This window comes from Desmodus rotundus, chromosome 5 (assembly GCF_022682495.2).
Source record: "Desmodus rotundus isolate HL8 chromosome 5, HLdesRot8A.1, whole genome shotgun sequence".
Lineage (NCBI taxonomy): Eukaryota > Metazoa > Chordata > Mammalia > Chiroptera > Phyllostomidae > Desmodus > Desmodus rotundus.
The window spans coordinates 89,138,742-89,159,258 of NC_071391.1; the positions used below are offsets into that span (position 1 = coordinate 89,138,742).

Genomic DNA, 20,517 nt, shown 5'->3' on the forward strand with positions numbered 1-20,517 from the left:
TCTAATATCTTGGAGTGAGACAGGAAACCACTAGGGACTGGGAGCAGGGGCAACTAGGAGGCTCTCCAGGCAAGAGCTGTTCCTGTCTCTACAGGAATAAGATACACATAGAGATCTGATCAGATGTGGGTTCAATCCCAGCTTTGCCTTCAATCAGTTTCAAGACCATGGGCAAGATCCTTCACCCTCTAAGCCTCCGTCCCCTCCTCTATAGAATGCAGGCGATGACCCCACCTCCTGGCATTGTTATGATAATTAAATAAGATAAAACATATAAAGCACAGTGCAGTCTACCTGACTGTAAGTGCTCAGCAATTGGGAATGCTCATCCTAAATTCTCCTCAAGACCCATTCACCTAGACAGGAAGGGCTCTGAGGCAGTCTCCTGACAGAGGGCACCTCAGAGCATGGCCCCTGCAGGACTCCACTTCCAAACTGTTCTGTTGTGCAAAGCTGCAGGGCCCCACCGCACTGCAGCCTGGAAGGGGAGATACCAAGTCCTTCTGCCCAGCCCGGCCCTTAGGATGAGTGGCCAGGCCAGTAGGCAGGACTTAAGAACAGGAGAACTGCTGAACTGCTGGCCCTGGAAGTTGTAACGAAGAAGCCCTAGCCTAGATGGAGGGATAGGCATGCAGACCCACCTGCAATGCCAGGTCTCCCAGGTATCCACTAAAGTGTTCATTAGGGGAGTATGAACTGGAGAGGCTGAGTATACCCACCAAGAAGAACAAAGCCCAGTTCTCCTCTCTCCACATTCATAGCCATTATGAAAGCACCTTGCACAGCTCCAAGCAAGGAGGAGGTGTGCAGAAAATGCTATCACCGCCCCCGCTCTGCAGAGGCAGAGAAATCTGCAGAGAAGAAAGCTAGCAGGACCTTGTCCTGAGCTTACCTCATCTCCTAGGAACTCTCTGCTTCTCTAGTATTTCCCTTGAGAGGACCTGCTACCTTCCCAGGGCCCCCAGCCAAAGGAGCCCCCAAGTGACACCAGGAAGTAGGAGTTGTAAATCTGGCTGACCCATCCTTGGTCTCTGTCCTGTCCTAGCCCACAACATCATTCCTATTAGAACTTGAACCCAATGAGGCAGCACCCTTCATATTGAGAAGAGAGCCCCCTGCCACGTAGGAGGTCAGCGATGTGGGGAGCAACAGGCCTTTTGTGGCTGGCAGGAGTGGGTACAGACAGAGAGGTGCAATGTGGGGTCTTTCCCCAGAATCCCAGACATTGGGGTCCTGCAGGAAGCACACTAGGTGGAATATGCGTGCCCTCTACTTGTCAGAGAGGTCCACAGGCAAGTCCCCACTGCAGAGTAAAGGAATCAGAGGAAGCCAGAGGTGGGGGGACCCTCGGGAATTGTATACCTAGTCCCACTGTCTTACCAGGGGGGAAAGTGAGGCCCTGAGAGAGACACACACACAGAGTATGGGGCAAGCTGGGGCCAGAACCATGTTTCTGACTCCTAGTCTATAACACCTCACCTGGATCTCAGGTTCAAGCCAGGAGCCTTAGGCCTTTCACCCATCCAGGCCCTCATTAACAACAAGGAAACCATCCCAATGAGGTCAGAGCTGTAAGCAAAATCTTGATCGCTTCATGAATTCTGCAGTACCCAATCCACAGCTAGGGCTACAAAAGGATGTAATAATAACAAGGTGCTTACTGTGTTATAGGCACTGTTTAAGCAGTTCTGTAGGTATTATTGCGTTTAACACTCACAACACTATTACACCTCCACCTTCCCATTGAGGACATTAAGCAAAAAGCAGTTAAATGAGTAGCCCAAGTTAGTAAGTGACAAAGCTAGATTCGAACCCTGGACGCCAGGTTCTAGAGAGAAGGTTGAGGGATTGAGGCTGGGTAGGGAGGGTGTGATTTTTTTTCAGGGTGTCCCAAGGACCAGATCTCCTGCTGTCTACACAGCAGGTCCAGCCACCACTTCTGGGCAGGCTTGCCAAAGGGGAATGTTTCTGTTTAAAAGAACTTCCATACAAGGGGAGCCCGTAGTCTACCAGGTTGTTTGTTTGGCACCAGCCAAATCTGGGGCCAGGATCTCTTCATTTCTAACTCTCAGAAAGGAAGTGATGATCAACAGGGGTGAAGTAAGGATGTAGATTTTGATCTTAGTTCCAAACCGCACTAGTGCCAGGCCTCCCCATGTTCTCCAAGGTGCCTCTGGCCCCTCAGACCCCATTGTCATCCACTGTTTTCACTGGCCCATCTTGTAGCAATCACAAAAGTTTGCTCATCTCTTGCCAAACACTATCTCCTGCAGAGACAAGAAGTTAATTCTCCTCACTCTTCTTTCCAACCCCGTACCAAACTATGAAGCAGATTTACTTTCTGCTTGGTTAAAAAAAAGAAAGACAGTCTAAGCAGAGAAGTTATCTCTAAGATCTTCTGGACCACACCGTCTCCCGGGGCAGCCCCTGCGTCTCAAGCAAGTGTGCACCCCAGCCCCTGTCACCTACACTGCCTTACCATTCAGACCTACCCCGGGCTTCCCTCAAGGCCCAGTCCACCCCTGTGCAGGAGTGACAGAAATTCACCCCAAACCTCTTCTGGCTTCCTGTTGCTCTCAGGATCAAGTCCAGGCTCCTGCACGCGGCTTCCAAGCCCTCTGCACTCTGGGACAGCCTCCATGCTCGTGTCCTGTCCTGCCAGCTTCCAACCCTCCGTGCTTCCTCCACTCCTGTGACCCCAGAGTTCTTACTTTCCTGACACCACCCTCTCTCACTGTTCCTTTTTTGACAGCGTAACACGTTTTTGCCTCAAGTTGGGAAGCTAGTTCACCCTTCTGCACCTGGAGTCCTCCCACTTATACTGCAGATGCCAGCTCATAAAGTATCGCCTGACAGCCTCCCAGTGCTTGTGTCCTCTCCCCAGCCCTGTTCTACTGATTCCACATGGCTGGGAGTCTGAATGGCATAGTGGCCTAGACCAGGGCTCTTAATGCCCAGATCTGAACTTAGGCAACATAGTTAACCTCCCAGCACCGCAGTTTCCTTGCCTGTGAAATGGGGGACAATAATAGGACGTCCACCTTTGGGCTGTTGTGAGGATTAAATAACTTACTAGTGTATAAAGTTCACAGCAGTGCCTGGCACATAGTCAGTCCAGGACAAAAATTGGCTGCTATTATTATTATTAATATTTTATTATTATTACAATCATCATTGTCACAGCATATTCAATGCTGGGCTGCTATTATTTGTTTATGTGCCTGCATCCCTCCTGAGGCTCTGAGGAACTGATTCTTATTCATCCTGGTATCCCTGAACTCAGAACAGTATGTGACACTCAGTAGAAGTCTGTAGAAGGAAGGAAAGGCATTGCCCCCACCCTGCCGTGTCCGGGTCCTGGCAGCAGATATGTTCAGTGAGCCTGAGTGAGGACCAGACTCCACTTCTAGGCCTCGCCCAACATAACCCAGACTTCGGTAACCAAGCCAATGACCACAGAGCCAATGATCTTGAGAAAAACTCTAGGACAGCCCAATCATTTGGATTGTTTCTAGCTAAAAATTAGTCTCCCGGGCTTTCGTTGTGTGTACAGCAGATTGCCCAGCTTTTTCCATTTGCCGGCTGTGTAGTCATCCTCGCCAACTCAGTCCCTGACAGTACCCTCCCTTGTCACTTATAGCATCCCTCCATCTAGAGGACTGATGCTACTACAACCCCCCAAGTTCCATTGTCCACCTCAGCCCTCATCCTTGGAGTACCAGGGTGAGCCTCACCACAGCACCAATCGATTCACATTCAGTGTTTCTCTGCCTGCATCCTCTCCTCACCCATGTTTGCAGAGGCTTCAGCTTCCTCCCATCACCAGGTCACAGCCCCACACCCTAATGTCCTCACCCCAGAATCCATCTTTCCCTAAGCCACATCCTCTTCCTGGTTACCAAGCCTCTTCACTTAGATAAGGCTCTCACAAGGCTGCCTCCCTCCTGCAGGAAGCTCCCCTTAATTCCAGATGGATGTCCCCTGTCCTCCATCCCCAACTTTTTGCACATAATTGAGATTCTTTGATCAATTAGGTTAATAGAGCAGTAACATTTCTTGAACATTGGGAGCAGTAGAGTTCAACAGTTAAGAACTTGCTGAAGTCAGACAAACAGGCATTCAAATCTCAGCTCACTTTAAACTCGTCAGGAGACCTTATTGGGCAAGTTACTTAACTTCTCTGTACCTGTTTCCTCACCTGTAACATGAAGATAATAACAGTATCTACCTCATACAATTACTGACTACAGTGAGGACAAAACAAGTTGTACAGTGCCTGGGCACGTGAAATACATTCGTAAATGTTATTAACCTATTGTTGAGCACCTGACTCTCTCATATGCCAGACTCAGAAAAACCCACGCAGTAGGTATTCTCCAGTTTACCCATAAAAGAACTGAAGCTCAGAGAGTTTGAGTAACTGCCCATGGATATGAAATAAATGACAAAGGTGGCCTTCAATCCAGATCAGATTCCATGGTTCATACTCTTTTGTCCTGCCACACATTCCCACTCTGTTGTTAATATGTCCAGTAACTCAGCAAAGTTAATAAGTCTTATCATGCAGGCTTCCAGGGGCTCTGCACTGCCTCTGTTTAGCACTCCTGCCAAATAATCTATCCAGCACAGCACACCATTGAGAGAGAGAGAGACTGACTTTGTGATGGGGAATATTCCTACTGACAATCCTTGGACTTCGCTGTCAACTGCTATGCCAGCAATGAGTACGTTTAGGAGCAAGAATGAAACTACCTATAAAGCAATCTTGCAAATAACTCTCTAGCCCACCTATCCACCAAAAAATCCATAACTGGACAAATATGAAATTAACATTTGAATCACTTGACAGCGCAGTCTGCAAGGCAAGGCTGGGCTGGACACTTCTGAGACGTGGTCTTAAAGGGCCACAGCCTCACTGGCCCATGATTTCCTTTTCCTTTTTTTGTTCCTGATCTCTTCACCTAACCCTTCCTCCACTCCATGTCGCCCAAGCCAGAGTGCCTTTTCTGTCAGGGTCTGAGGCAGTAAATCTCCTCACACTCCACAGATCATTCCTCAAGCTTCCCACCTACTCCCCAATACATTGCAAAAAATCAGTGATAACAGGTTTCCAGGAAGCCAGACCCAGATTCAACTTTTTTGCACCCAACTACCCCGCACCATAAATCCTAATACCATAAATCCACCAGATTCCAAGGATCAAGGTTCACCAAAGAAGCCCCTTAAAGGAGCATTAAGTCTCAGGACCCCACATTTGCAGCAGCATTTTTAAAAATCCATAAAGAGACTCTGGATGGATTTACATGCCTGCACCCCCACCCCCCCTCAACACACACACACAGGTCCATTTCAAGGCAATCCAAACAAAAATCAGCTCCCTTGACAACTGTCATCCCAGAGCAACACTGAGCATTTCTGTGACCAAGCAGTCCCAGGTCATGCAGTCCCAGGTCATGCAGTCCCCACCATTATCTCCCCAGTTCAGGCACCTTTCTTCCCAAGGACACCAAAGAGAAGCTCCAGCCACATCTTCTTTCCTGCCCCTGCCCCCATCCTCTTCCAGTCATGGCTGCCCTTCTGGACCCTCAGAAGCATGCAGATGCGCAGTGTAACTTACCCAAAGACAGAAAGAGACTGAGCCCCGTGAGGCTGAAAGCAGGGCGAGGTAGCCAGGCATCTTTGTGCATTTTCAGAGACCGAGATGTTAATCAAGATATGGGAGAGGGTGATAGGAGGGGCTGAGGACTACAAGGGAGGAATTGTTAGGTGCTAAAAAAATGCACGGATATACTTCAAGACACATACAACGTTAAGGAAGCTTTATTTCCATCTCCCTAATATGGCCGGCCTGTATGTTGTTGCTAAAAAGAAAGAGGGAGTGTGTAAGGGAGAGAGAGAAAAAGAAGGGGGTGGGGGGGGAGGATAGAGTAAATTTTGTGGTTGTTGGATTTCAAAAAGCAGGTGGGAGGGCATAAAAAGTCTTTCTGAAAAGAAGTATGCCCAGAAATTTTTACCTTCTAAAACAAGAACTAAAGCAAATCCTGTCTTTCTTCTTAACTTGAATCATTGTTGGATTTTGAAAGTTGTTAGAGGAACCAATTTATTTCAAAGCTGTTGTAAGGGTGAGGGACTCTTTTTGTCATTTAAAAACACCCCAAAAGGAGGTACTTATTTTTATGTTATTTGGAAAGAGTTCAGGAAAGTGAGTCAGGAGACTTTCAGGAAGTAAGGACTTCCTCATTTTTCTAGCATTTTCACTGAAAACAGAATATGGCAAAGCAAGCCGGTGTAAAAAAAATACCTAAGAGATCTTACAATCGAATCTAATGGGAATCAAATCAACAGTAAAAAAGACATTTTTTGAGACAGCTGGGAAAAAATAAACATGGACTGGGTGTTATATTAATGAAAAGTTCTTAATCTTGTTGGGTGTGATAAAAATATTGTGGCTATGTTCTTTAACATTTTTATCTATTACACACACCAGAGTATTTATAGGTGAAATGATATGATGACTGGAATTTGCTTTAAAGTATTCTAGGACAAAAAAAAATGTAGGGGAGGTAGGTGTTATTGATTGTTGAAACTGGTGATGGGTGCAAAGAGTTCATTACAGTTCTCTCTTCTGTTATGTTTGAAATTTTTTTCTTTTGAAAAAGGAAGGAAAAAATAGGCTGATATCACAAATAGGAGAACTTGAGGTGGAGTGCCAAGGAGGCCCTAAGCAGAGAAGTGACCCCCACTCTTCTGGGAAGACATTTAAGTAGAGCACAGGTTTTCATGCAGCAATCACATGCCTTTTTGATGGGCCATTGATGCACCAAAGAGGTTGCAACTAATATTTTTGAACATTAACTCTGCTACAAGCACCTCACAAGTGATTCCTCAACTTGTAATCCTGGAATAGGTGATTTCTCCTCCTCCTCTTCCTCCTCCTCCTCCTCCTCTTCTTCTTTTCCTTCTTCTTTTTTCTTCTCCTCCTTCTTCTCCTTCTTCTTCTTCCTCTTCTTTTTATTGCAAATGAGGAAATAGGTTGACAGGGCTTAACCACCCAATTTTACATATATATGGTAGTTAAGAGCAGACTCAGAGCCAGCATTCAAACTGAGTCTGTGTGAAACACTGGGTGTTTCCAGTATTCCATATGGCCTATCACACATGGAAGAGAAGAACAGAATAGATAAGCAAGGGGTCTCTGCCTCTGACATAAAAGAAGGTGCCAAGGGCAGGACATGGAGAAAAAAAATGAGATGCCATCTCAGTGCTTGGCTCAGAGCAGACACTCAGTAAACAGGTGATGCCTAGCTAGCTGCACAGGGGCCCCCTTGAATGGATGAATGAATTTGAAGAGGGAACAGGGGCAAGTAGACATCATGATGAAAGTAGTGAAACCCAGCCTAGGCCGCTGCAGCTGTTCTAGGCTGGGGAGGAGTGAAGTGGGCCAGATTTTGGTAAGAGGATGGCTATGGTTCCCCACCACATCAGAGGTGGTTCTTGCCTATGTCTGGATCTTGCACAGACTCTGTCCCCAAAGGACGTCCATCAATTTGCTAGAGTCTGACTGTGGCTTGCTCATCCCTAGGATGCACAGTCCACAGGAATGAAGATCAGGGGAGGAGAAAAGGGGCAACCTGGGAGAAAAGTGTCCTCCAGTGCCCCGGCTAGGCTCCTCCCTGCTGCCCCCAGGCCCAGGCCTCCTCCACAGTCAGCTGTGGCCAGTGCTCAAGTGAGCATGCAGGGGCAGACAGACCCAATCACGGCCTCAGCAACCGCTCCAGATCCTCAAGACCGGTCCCAGGCTGCAGTACACAGCCACCCAGGCTGCCGCAGGCACATGTCAGCCAGAGAGTTTTGGTTTGACGTAGCCGGCCTGCTCCTTTTTCATAATGCTGCTGAGGATGCCTGTGAGGCCCAGGGAAGCCACTTATCCAGCCCACTTGGTCTCACGCTGGGTCCAGAAGTTTCTGTGTGGGGACATCTGAGATAAGAAATAGATGCAGAAGTTTCTCTGTTTCTATTCAGTATTTGACTAAGTATTTGACCAGGTACATAACTCTTACAACAGAAAGCTCAGAAGATACCATATCAGGGGGGAGGTACCCTCACAGTGTGAAGCAAGAGGAGAACTACCCCAAGACCTCCCCATGGCTCACTTGGGCCTCCAGATGCCCATTTGCTCCAAAAAAGTAAGTCTTCCCTGGGAGCTAATAAGAACGTGGGAAGCAGAAACTCAGAGTTATTTTGCAGAATGAAAACAGCAGTATCAAAAATAGGCTATTTGGAGAGTGAAGCCCTATTTTTGGCACTTCTACCAAGTACCATTCATCCCTGCACATTTTACTAGATAACAGTTACCTGTCCTGCAGGGAGAAGAACAAATAATCCAAAGGAAGATAGTTTTCTTGGCCTTTGGCCTAGTTGGAGCCACAGAGAAACTCCCTGGTCATTTTTGCCTTAAAGCCTCACTTCTCAAAGTGTGATCCTCAGATCAGCATCATCAACATCACCTGGAAGTTCCTCAGAAATACAGTCAGTCACAGGTCCCACTTCAGAACCAAGAAATCAGAATCTTCATTTTCAACAAGATCTCCAGTGATTCTTGGGCACATTAAAGTTTGAGAAGTATTGCCTTCAACTAATATTAAAAGGTTTGCATCCCATGAATAAGGGGCCAGTTTTGGGAGAGGGGGTGTTGGAGAAAAGGGACTAGTAAGCAGGAGCAAGGTTAGGATTAAGTGCTGGCCTCAACTGACTTGCAGAAAACCTGGCAGCCTGCTCAGGAACAAGATAGGGATCCAGTTCACTCCCCTTTCTTCTCTGTCCCATTCCCATCTCCAGCCACTCCATAGCAGATGAGGTTTCTCTTACCCCACACAGGGCTTCACCCCTTGGTGTCTGCCTTTGCAGTTCCCTTTTCCAGGAATGCCCTTCCTCTCTTGTTTGTTCAGCAAGCTCCTAGTCTTTCTTCAGAAATCTACAACATCACCAACTTCTTATATTCTACATACCTCTTCTCTCTCTGCTCCTGTGACCCTGGGTACATTCCCTCATTTGCACATCAATTCCCGCATTCAACAAACTCAAATACCTATTTAATGCCCCGTATGTGCCAGACACTAAGCTAGAAACTGGAGACTCAGAAATGAATGAGACACAATCCACCCTTTGAGAGCTCACATTCTAGATAGACAAATGTATAAACTCTTAATATAGCATGATGAGAACAATCCCATTTACTGAGGGATGGGAACAAAGATATATCTGGTATTTCTTGGGTCTCCATGTTAACAAGAGCCAGAGAGTACTGTCATTTTTGTTTACACTTCCTACCTCCCCAACTAGACTATAGCTCTTTAAGAATAGAGGTTGTGTATTATTCTTCTGAGTTTATGCTGGGTCTCTACTGGTCCCTGAGCAGATGAGAATGAATGAATGTCAGTTTTACAACCAGATAAAGGGCAGAACCTCCATCAGCCTGACCTTACACACAGCAGTTAAACTGGGACTGGGGTCCCAGCAGCACATGCTGTTCCACTCCCCTCCCCAGGAACTTTATTCAACAACAGATTTTCCCAAATGGGGTGAGATGCTGCAAAGCTCACAGAGAAGACCTAAAGCAGGATCTCTAAGAGCTTAGGAGCTCTGGAAGAAATTAAAGCCTCATAAAATAACTAGAGAACATCAGAATATAAAATCTGATAAACGTAGAGACATCTAGGAAAATATGAGAAATAGATCATGAAGGCAGGACTCAAGCAGCACCGTGAAGGAATATTAATTTGGGCAGGCAAGAAGGGAAGGGGAATTCTAGGAAAAGGAACACGGAGAGCAAAGGCTCAGAAGCAGGAAAAACAAAGGTGTATGTAGCAGAAGATTCCTGTCATGAAAAAAGAAAAAAAGGAAGGTGTGGGTGAGTAGACAAGATGGTACCTGAGTTCAGAAGGCCATGAACACACAATGTGGAGTTCAGACAGGTGCTTTGAAAGTTCTGGGACAGGCAAATCACTATTGCTCTCACCACAAAGGTCTTAGCTTTCTGAGAAAGCTCCGAGTTCTCTTATTTTTTAATAATAATAAAAAAAGATGTTTTGAGAGTTGGGTTTACAGGAGTGGTAATGGATTGCTTGATCTCCCTTAAGGAAGACCAGACCACATTTGCAAACCAACTGGCCAGGACAGACAGAAGTCCTAGGAAAATTTGTTTCTTCTTAGTAAGCGGATAACTGGTCTGTGTTGGGCTAAAACTTGCAACCTAACGTTCTTTGGCTCTACGTAACTGACCTAATTCAGTGGCAGTATGACCCCTGTGAAACATAAACTCACAGTGTCTTATTTTTTAAAAAAATATGCCAATGTAGACATGTGAGCATGCTGACCAGGCAAAAGGAGAAAAAGAGTCAGGTGGTAGTGGGGAACAAAAGATTGAAGGGCTGTTGGAAAGCTGCAGCCTTTTAAAGAAGACACATCTTTTACAGGTCCTCAGTGGAGAGACTGAACTGTTTTCAATTCCAATAGCCAAACTCTGATGGTACTAGATTCTTCATTATAAATGAGTGGCCCCACTCCCTCCACCCTAAGGCTGCTTTCTGTAGGCAAAAGCCTGAATGCCTCTGGACACCTGTGAATATGGGAGCATCTGGTGTTCTGAGGACTTAAAATATGGCAAATTCGTGTAATGAAACTGCTTGCTAAAGTATCTACTCCAAGGAGCTCTAGCTTTCTCCATCTCCAGCAGATTTCCTGCCCTTCAGAATGTCACCCCTCAGAGTTATACAAAGCTCTCCCCCAAGCTCAGCTTCCTAAGGCTCTTTGGATGGGAAAAGGGACTTGGGTATTTGGGGTTAAAAGGCTTCCTGCACATAGAATATTTAATGAGAGATGGGGACTGAATCACCAGAAGACAAATCCAACTGAGGAAAACACATTGAAAGGGGATGGAGAGCTTAGGCCAGGCACTAATCCCTAAATGACCTCATTTAGTCCTCCCCAAAATTCCTATGAGTATCCATTTCATATGTAGGGGGGAAAGCCTCAAAGAATTTAAGTAAATGTTGCAATACTGAACAGAGAACAGAGCCAGGATTTGAACCAGGCCTGTTTGATCATGAAGCCCATTCCTGTACCATAAGCTTCTATGTTCCTGAATGTAATAGATAATCACCCCTAGGAGAAGGGCATGTAGATCTTTTTCATGGCCCCAGCAGGGTTGTTTTGGTTTTAGGCAAAATTAGTATTTGACAGCTGTGGACTTCTACTCTCAACCTGTGTACAGGAGGAAGGTTCATGGGGAGGTAGGATAGGGGAAAAAAAGTGGGCTTCCTTTTCCTCCTCCTAGTTACAACTGCTAAACCCAGAATGGGAGCCAAACCTTGAGTCAAATTCAAATGTGGGCAAGTCAAACTCTGGGTGTGCCCACACTTTTATGATCAAAATGCCCTCTGTAGGAGGGTGGGGATAAGCTCTCAGACCACCCTCCAGCTGTTATTCCAATTATTCTCTTCGACCCAGAACGATAGATGTGAAACTGCTGTCCACCCAGCTAATCAATTCTGTATCCTGAAAGTCCTCATCCTATGCAGACAATATTTGAGGAAGTGGAAAAGGGCCACCTAGCCGAGGACAGCATGTTACTTAAAAGCCCAGAAATGAAACCACTTCCTCATGTCATTATGTGTCCCTTCTCTCGTATATCTTGGACAGGATATTGCCTTCAATACACATATTGTAAATAACTGACATATTCCCTATTTAGAGCTAAAAGGTGAGAAGGAAATATTTAATGACTCTTAGCTGTGGCTGAAGAAGAAGAAAAAGAGGCTCCAGGCCTCTTCGCGGAGACCCAAGAATAGTTGGTAAAGAGAAAGAGTTAATAATGGGTGTTTTATGAGAGGGTCCTGATGTTTAGAGAGTTAGAGGAATCTTTAAAAAATGTAGCTCCACTTGAAATTGTATCAGAAACACAATCAGAACTCAGGACTTCCAGTCGGGATGGTGGCATAGGCAGACGTGGCTTGCCTCTTCATACAACCACATCAAAATTACAACTAAAATGTAGAACAACCATCACTCAGAACCATCAGAAATCAAGTTGAATGGAAGTTTGACAATGAAGGAATTAAAGAAATCACATCCATCAGACTGGTAGGAGGGCCATGACACAGAACAGGCTGGTCTCTCGCCCACATGTGGTGGATAAAAATTCAGGAGGAATTATCTCGGGAGTGTGGAGTCCCAGCCCCACACCAGGCCTCCCAGCCCAGGGTTCCAATACCAGGAAGATGAGTCCCCACAACATCTGGCTGCAAAAACCAGCAGGGACTCAGTTGTGGAAGAAACCCAACCAGATCCTCTTAAAGAACCCAGATACAGACTCATCTACTTGGACTCATTCTCTCTGAGCTCCAGCACCAGGATAGCAGCTTGAAAGGCACCATTGGTATAAACAGAGAAACTGAAGTATCTGGCACCAAGGCCATTGTCCCTTTTCTAAACCCTCCCCCCATAGAGCCAGAGCTGGCAAGCTGGTGCCATATCTGGGACTACATCAACCTGGCTAACACTGTTTGGCCCAACTTTGGAGATCACCAGAGACTTTGCCCCACCCAACTTATGGGCCCACCCAAGCTGCTTTTCTGTATGAATGGCTGGTCTTGGCTCATGCTTCACAAATTCCTTAATCCTATCAAATAAGCAACAGCCCTCTTCAATGAGCCCCCCAGTCCTGGCACTAGCAGCAGCCAGCCTAGAGTCACAGCTTGGCTCTGCCTGGGAATTTCCAAGCCCAGCACAAGTAGCAGCCATCTCAGATTGCTTTATAGCTTAGGAAGGATGGCCCCAAGCAAAACATAGGTGGGGGCTGACCTTGGCCTGCCCCACCCAGGAAATCCCAGGGCCAGTGCACACAGTAGTCAGCTACAGACCACGTCAGAGCACCACCACCCTGCCCCTGCACAGCTCATCCTCCACGGAGGGCACTGGTTGGTGATAAGTGGTCACAGTCTATCCTTGCAGCTGACTCACCTGGGTAAATCCATCCCATTGATCTGGCAACAGCAATTAAGGCTCAACTACAAGAGGAGGGTGTACTCAGCCCACACAAAGGGCGCACCTCAAGTACCCAGGTTGGGTGATCTGGGGACAACCTCCCCTCCCCAGGGAGGTTGTGTCACTGGATGCACAGGACACCTACTACATTAGGCCGCCCTACCAATACATAGAGTCAGCCCTTGCTGGTGTGGCTCATTGGATTGAGTGCCAGCCTAAGAAGTGAAATGTCACTGGTTCAGTTGCCAGTCACGGCACATGCCTGGGTTGTGGGCCAGGCCCCCAGTTGGGGGCATGTGAGAGGCAACTATTCGATGTATCTCTCACACATTGATGTTTCTCTTCCTCTCTTTCTCCCTCTCTCTAAAATTAACTAAATAAAATCTTTTTAAAAAGGCACAGAGTCAAAGCATCTCCACCTAATACGTATAAACAAACACAAGGAGGCTGCCCAAACGAGGAAACAAAACAAAAAAAAGACATGCTCAAATGAAAGAACAGATCAAAACTCCAGAAAAAGAGCTAAACAAAATGGAGATAAGCAATCTGTCAGATGCAGAGTTCAAACAACTGGTTATAAGGATGCTCAAGGAACTTAGTGAGGACCTCAACAGCATAAAAGAGATCCAGTCAGAAATGAAGGATACACTAGTTGAAATAAAGAACAACTTACAGGGAAACAACAGTAGAGTGGATGAGTCCGAGAATCAAATCAATGATTTGGAACATAAGGAAGAAAAAAAAAAGACCAATCAGAACAAAAAGAAGGAAAAAAGCATCCAAAAAAATGAGGATACTATAAGCAGCCTCTGGGACAACTTCAAGAGGTCCAACATTCACATCATACAGGTGCCAGAAGGAGACAGAAAGAGCAAGACAGGGAAATCTGAAAAAATTATGAAAGAAAACTTACTTAATTTGGGCAGGAAATAGACATGCAAGTCCAGGAAGCCCAGAGAGTCCAAAACAAGGTGGATGCAAAGAGGCCCTCTTCAATACATATCATAATTAAAATGCCAAAGGTTAAAGATAAAGAGAGAATCTTTAAAGCAGCAGGAGAAAAGCAGTTAGCTATCTACAGGAGAGTTTCCATAAGCCTGTCAGCTGATTTCTCAAAAGAAACTTTGCAGTCTAGGAGAGATTGGCAAGAAATATTCAAAGTCATGAAAAACGTGGACCTACAAACAAGATTGCTCTACCCAGCAAAGCTATCATTAGAATGGAAGGGGAGATAAAGAGCTTCCCAGATAAGAAAAAACTAGAAGAGTTCATTATTATCAAACCACTATTATATGAAATGTTAGAGGGACTTATTTAAGAAAAAGATCAAAGCTCTGAACAATATGGTGAGGGGTAAATGCAGACAACTGTAACTGAGCAACAATAAAATAATTTTTTTAAAACTATGAACAATAAAATGGCAAAAAAAACCCATATCTTTCAATAATTTTGAATGTAAAACACAAACTAAGCAAACAAGAACGGAGACAGAATCATGGATATGGTGAACATTTTGATGGTTGCCAGATGGGAGGGGGAGTGGAGGAATGGGTGAAGAGGTGAGGGGATTAACAAGTACAAATAGGCAGTTACAGAATAGCCATGGGGATGTACAGTACAGTATAGGAAATGGAGTAGCCGAAGAACTTATATGCATGACCCATGGACATGAACAATGGTGGGGGGATTGCTTGAGGGAGTACGGGGTGCTGGGTGGAGGGGTGCAAAGGGGGAAAATCAGGATAACTATAATACCATAATCCATAAAACATAATTAAAAAAAGAAATTGTTTCAGAAATGAGAGAACCATGAAAGATTCCTTTATCCTGTGCTGAGTAGCTAAATGGGAAGGATGGGATACAGAGGATGAGGAAAGGCCTACAGTAGTGGAGGAGAGTAGAAGTGAGCTGAACCCAGGCTAGAAACAGGAGCACAGGACCAAAGGATTTTTAAAGAACTAACACTATTACATCTGACAATAGTAACCAAAAGTATAGGAACCTCACATTTCAGATCAAGAGTTAAATCAATGGCTATCTACTTTGGCAATCCATGAGTATCACTTCTGAAAAAGACAAATGCCCAAGCTCCACACAGAGATTCCAGGATGCCTCTGGTGCGCCTCATCAGAGTTAGCCATTCTGATACCCAGCCAGAATTAAGAAGCATTGGCTTAAATCCTAGAGTGTATTCATACCCTATTCCCAACCCTCCAAAACTTTCCCAGGGCCCAAAACAGTTTCTAACAGGTTAAGTCACAGTATGGCTTTCCTCCAGTCACTTCAGTTCTTTGAGGAGTTCCTGACCATAAATTCCTGACCAACACAGCACTCACCCCTCAGCCAGTGTATAAAAACAGGATGATTTCCACAAGTAACATTTATTTAGGGATAATGTGCCAAAGGAATCATTTGGGTTGGTTTTTATTTCTGTGATTCTTCCCAATAACTCATCCACAAAGAACGCCATTCAAGCTGAGGGTCTGATCGGGTAGAGTGCTTGAGACTGCTATGGCAGCTCAGCCAGAGTGCCCAGGGCCAGTGTCCCACTGTAGAGGGACCAAGTCCACGCTCCCCTCATCGGGACCTATTCCTCCAGAGTTGCCCCATCTTTCTGCCAGGCTCCAAGCCCTCCATCTTCAGCCCTTGACCAACCGATGAGGCAGGAGGACAACTGGGAGGGTGGGGGTCTGCAACAACTGGTGCAGCGACTCAGGACACACAGAGGAGGGTGTCTGCCACTCCTAAAGATGAAGGGAACTCTCGCTTCTTCTTAAAAGGCTTGCTCTGGTTTTGGCATTCCCCCAGCTGACTTTTTGTCAAGTGGGTTATTTGGTGCTGACCTCAGAGAGGGCCAAGCTGGGTGCTGCAGGGAAAGGGAAGGAAGAAACACAAAGCACATTTGTAAAAAGTATTTAAATCGTAATAGTTATCACCTATTGAGCTCTTTGCATCTATGTGGCCCAATTCTCAATTTCACATGTACCATCTCTCTTGCTCTTCAGTACCTGAGAAGTAGGTATTATTATTCCCACTTTTAATGATAAGAAAACTGAGGCTCAGAGAGGCTGAACTACCTGCCCAAGTTTATCTAGCTTCTAATTCAGAGTCAGGATTTGGACCTGCGTCTATCCAACTCCAAAGCTTGTGATCTTGGCCACTGTGCTGTGCAAAGAAAGGGGACACAGCATGGTGCCTCTTCATTTAAGTAAACTTAATCAATTCCAGAAAAAGAATATCAAAGATTCTATGCTACCCCTGCTCCCTATCAGATAACACCTCTACACCTGAGGTCTCAAACAAGTAGCCTGCAGGCCAGAATTCACCCACAGGCTTATTTAATTTGATACATAGTGTTTTAAAATAACTTGACCAGGCCCGGAAGGCCTTTGAGTTTGTGGCACTGGCCTCTCATTGCACTTGCTTTATTGGATCCATTTCAAGAGGACAGATGTGCCATTTTCTGCAATTTAAATCACAAGCACCTAGCACTGAACATGGGGAGGGGAGCTGTTTTTCTGCCAACAGTATCATCCATGTGGGTGAACACTCAGCAGTAGCCACAAGGCAGCTGTGTCAGCAGGTCTCTGAGTGGCAGGAAGAGGCCTGGAAGTTACTGTAGCATCACATGGCAATAATGGGAGAGGGATGGGTAGGGAAAATGACTATATTCAACTACAACTTCAGAGTGGATATACTATTTCATTCAGTGGAACCAGGCCAGGTCTCTGACCTTACACTTCCCTGGCAGAATCTTTCTCTGCTGCAATCACCAGGGAGTCATGTGTCCTCACTGCTGGTTCAACAGGAACAAACACAAGCCATCACCTACCCCTACAAACAGAGGAGGCTGGCCTTCCTGAACCCAGCAGAACACTGCACTCTTCAAGGCCTGGTGCCTATAGTCTACAAATAGCATCATGTCCCTTGCCAGCTCACTTCTTTTGTCCTTACCCCTGCTCTCTACACTCCAGGTGCCTTTTCTAGGTGCTGTACTTCCCTGGGGAATTGAACAAAGAGAAAGAAGAAATCAGACCCCACATTATTATATGGAATTTTGCATGCAGCCTTCCTAGCAGTTGGATTATGTCAAAGCATAGTAAGTCACAGAATAAAAAAATCTATGAGTTGGAAGGGACCTTTTGATAGAAAACAATCCCTTGCGACACAATGCTTAACCAAGGGTCTATGGCATCCTCTTTATTTGGTTGTATTTAACCTAAGAAAGGATGTAAGGATCTAGGGTGCCCTCTTTACTAGGTTCTAGTGATGAGGCGGAGGCCCTTTGCCTACCCTGCAGTGAAGGTCCGACTTTCACCACTAAAATCAATCACCTCTAGCCTTAATTCCCCATAATACTTGAGTTGGGTGGGAAGGCAATTTGAGAATTCCTCTTGTATCCAGCCAAGTTTCAGCTCTGACTTTCTTACCACTTAGAAAAATCTCTGCCCTCAGCAGTTATCTCCCCAGGTGACCTAGCCACATCCACTCCCATGAGCCTGCCACATCCTTCCCAGGTCCTCCCACCTCCAGACACCTGGCTCAGCTGGGCCCAGAATCACTCTCACCATCGTCATGTAGGTGGCCTCTGATTTTTCACTTGGTTCTTCTTCCTCGATCACCTCCCTTGTAGTTATTGAGGAATAAATATGGTTCTAGAGGGGAAAAAATGGTATAAATGTTCCTAAAAATCAGCAGATCTTCTGTGACAGAGAAAAGGCCATCTGCTACTATTCACAAGGCGTCAGCCACCAAAACTGGCAGGTTCAGGGAGATACTGAAAGCCAGAGAATTTTCAACGATAACAATAATTCAGTCCTCAGTGTTCCCCAAAATTAAGGAAATTAACTTGTCAGCAAAGAGCACTTTATCTTAAGAACCAAATTCTTTGCTTCAAAAGCCACATAGTCTTTGTTTGATAGGTGTTCTGGTAGCAGCAGGAATCCTTATCTTGACAAATTATATCTACTCTGTGGTTATTTCCTACTAATTAGAGTCATGGCAGGATGGCTGGCATTAGTCAGCAGCTCATTTGTTGTCAACTCTTTCAGAGGATTTATATGGCAGGAACAGCCCTCTCTGAACCTCACTTCTGTCGGGTAGGGGTACTTTGGATTCCCATTTCTGTCATTATGTGGGAAAGTAATGTTATCCAGTGAAAAATTCTTGGGCTGCTGGAGGCCCCTGCACTATGCTGTGAGAACATCCTACTCTTGGGTCACAAATAGACCAAAAGATGGAAAGGTAAATGTTCCAAAAGGGGAAAGAAAGAAAGAAAGACAGACAGAAAGAAAAAGCAGCTCAAGGAAATGAATCCATTTCTTAGTTCCTACTAACAATCATTCACAGCTTCATTACAAACTAATGTGGAAGAAAAGGTGCTTTTTGATCCTCTTTCTAAAGGTCCCTGAATATTTAATCTTGGCCATTAACTCCTTCACTTAACTCCCAAATGTATCACGATTATCCTTTGCAATTACACAGTGTCTCATAGATTATGAAACACTTGCATATCATCACGTTATTTGAACCACACACAACAGGGCAAATATGTTTGTCCTTATCCTGGTTTTACTGATGAGAATGCTGAGACTCAGGGAGGTAGCAGAGCCAGGCTTGAATTGGGACTCTCTGACTGAAAGTCCAGTGCTCTTTGCTCAGGCCCTCCCAGGAACGCCTGACCATCCTGGGCTGGCCTCACCTGCCCCCCACATGAAAAGCCCCCAGAGGCTTTTACTCCAGTGGTGATGATTTCCTAAGCCCCTGCTCTGTGCCAGCCACTGGCCTAAGTGCTGAGAAATAACGATGAGTAAGACACGGGTCACACAGGAATGATAATACCACTACCCTGATACGGAGCAGTATTCACCTCACCCTCCTTGGCCACAGCAGCAAAATGCTAGTTCTTCTCTTACCTCTGCGTGAGCCTTCATTGTGTTCTCCAGACTTTTTACCAGGGTTGTGGAAGTTACTGAACTGCAAGGCATGAAATATATGAAATTAACCAGGCACCACTGTATATTCAAGGTTGGATGTCTATAGAGCTTCGTGAGGAAATCACCAGAACAGGAGCTATTCTCTCTAGACTCCTACCCAGCTCTACTTGAAGTCTGTGAGTGTATCTTTCGTGGAGAGCAGGAGATAGTTTGGGCTTCCACTTCTCCATCATCACTCTAAGAGCTTTCTGCCTATAACAATGTTAAGTGAATGAACAGAGCCAGACCATGGGTTTAGACTTTATTATCTCTAAGGACTAGGGAGATATAGCTGTACTAGCAGGGGATAGCAGAAATTTAGCAAAACATCATTTCAAAGGGCCACGATGAATTATCCCCACAAACATCCTAAACTGTGAGCTCTAGCACTTTCCTGGTCCTTGGCCTTTGATATCTTGACCATTTGCCTTCTGAATTTGCTACTGAATACATTTTCCTTTTTATCTATTTTGGCCTAAGATAGAGAGTAAAAAACAATTAGAGGTAAAGCTAGAAAAAAAACCCATATTTTTTTGTCTCAAGTGGAAATATTTCTATTGTATCTTCAGATTATTAAGTTGTATATTCTCATTGTTAAATAATTCAAATAATATAGAAATGTAGACTGCTGGAGGCTGAAATTCCAGTAAACTCCTTACCTTCATGGGACCCACCTTCTCCTTTATCCTAAATATCACTATTAATATTTAAGAAATATCCTTCCAAACCTCTCTCAATGCAAGCATAAGTACACCCACACAAAATGTATTTAGACTATATGCCGCTGAAATGAGCATTATATAATTTCCTTCTTCATAAACATGAGATCACACTACATAGTCTATACCATAGAACTGGATATTTTCCCATGTCATTACATACAGGGTTGTGCGGTATTTTATTCAATGGAATACCAACTGTTCTGACACAGAAGGTGATTTCAACTTTTAATTATAATCAACACTACAGCAAGCATATTCACACATATAACACATCAGTCTGATTATTTCTTTAGAATAAACAAGTAGACATGGAAGTGCTGCTCTTCATTTTGAAAAAACTGAGGCCCATATGGAGAAATGAGCTGATATAGAGCCCAGGTTGTCTAATTCAGCATACCCAGAGCAAAGACCCTCAGAGAAGCCAACCAAGTTCAAAACCAAGTCAGAGGACCCTTAGAAATTGGAGGGCAAATGTGGCAGGCATACGCACTTTCTGCTGAATCTATGTTCCATGGGGAAAAGAGACTCAAAAGTCAGCATTACTTAATCTTAATGAGGGCCCTTTCCCATTGACACTATCTCAGCAAGACAGTCAATTTGTCTTAGCAAAATATTTCATCAACAGTTGGGTAAACTGAGGAATGTACCTGCCAACAGCCAATGAAACTCTAGTGCCCGTGTCAGAGCATCTGGGCATTTTTGAGATACTAGATGAAATTAAAGCCTTTAAACATACATTTCAACAATAAATAACTTAGGACTTCAGGGCATCCATT

General features: G+C 45.0%; 2 protein-coding genes and 1 long non-coding RNA gene across 13 annotated transcripts in view; 1 reads left to right on the forward strand and 2 right to left on the reverse strand.

Annotated features, from left to right (window-relative positions):
• Positions 1-5,888, reverse strand: part of SCN4B (sodium voltage-gated channel beta subunit 4) — a 43,253-nt gene extending 37,365 nt beyond the window's left edge. Inside the window, exon 1 of one of the 3 annotated variants that reach the window (XM_045204007.3) lies at positions 5,618-5,888. In XM_045204007.3, coding sequence (XP_045059942.1) covers positions 5,618-5,687 — 70 coding nt within the window. In that variant the 5' untranslated portion in view covers positions 5,688-5,888. Of the gene's footprint in view, positions 1-5,489; positions 5,509-5,617 lie in introns of those variants that run through there. The other 2 variants (XM_045204008.3, XM_045204006.2) reach the window with 2 other exon arrangements.
• LOC123480799 (uncharacterized) overlaps positions 1-20,517 on the forward strand; it is an 83,024-nt gene that overhangs the window by 16,933 nt on the left and 45,574 nt on the right. The gene's annotated exons all lie outside the window — the stretch shown is intronic.
• Positions 15,301-20,517, reverse strand: part of JAML (junction adhesion molecule like) — a 37,986-nt gene continuing 32,769 nt past the window's right edge. The window contains exons 9-12 of one of the 5 annotated variants that reach the window (XM_045204011.3): positions 18,960-19,020; positions 17,613-17,699; positions 16,999-17,044; positions 15,424-15,910 (exon numbers count right to left, since the gene is read on the reverse strand). In XM_045204011.3, the coding sequence (XP_045059946.1) occupies positions 15,873-15,910; positions 16,999-17,044; positions 17,613-17,699; positions 18,960-19,020 (232 nt within the window). In that variant the 3' untranslated portion in view covers positions 15,424-15,872. Of the gene's footprint in view, positions 15,911-16,998; positions 17,045-17,612; positions 17,700-18,959; positions 19,021-20,517 lie in introns of all 5 variants that reach the window. The other 4 variants (XM_045204010.3, XM_071221496.1, XM_071221495.1 and 1 more) reach the window with 4 other exon arrangements.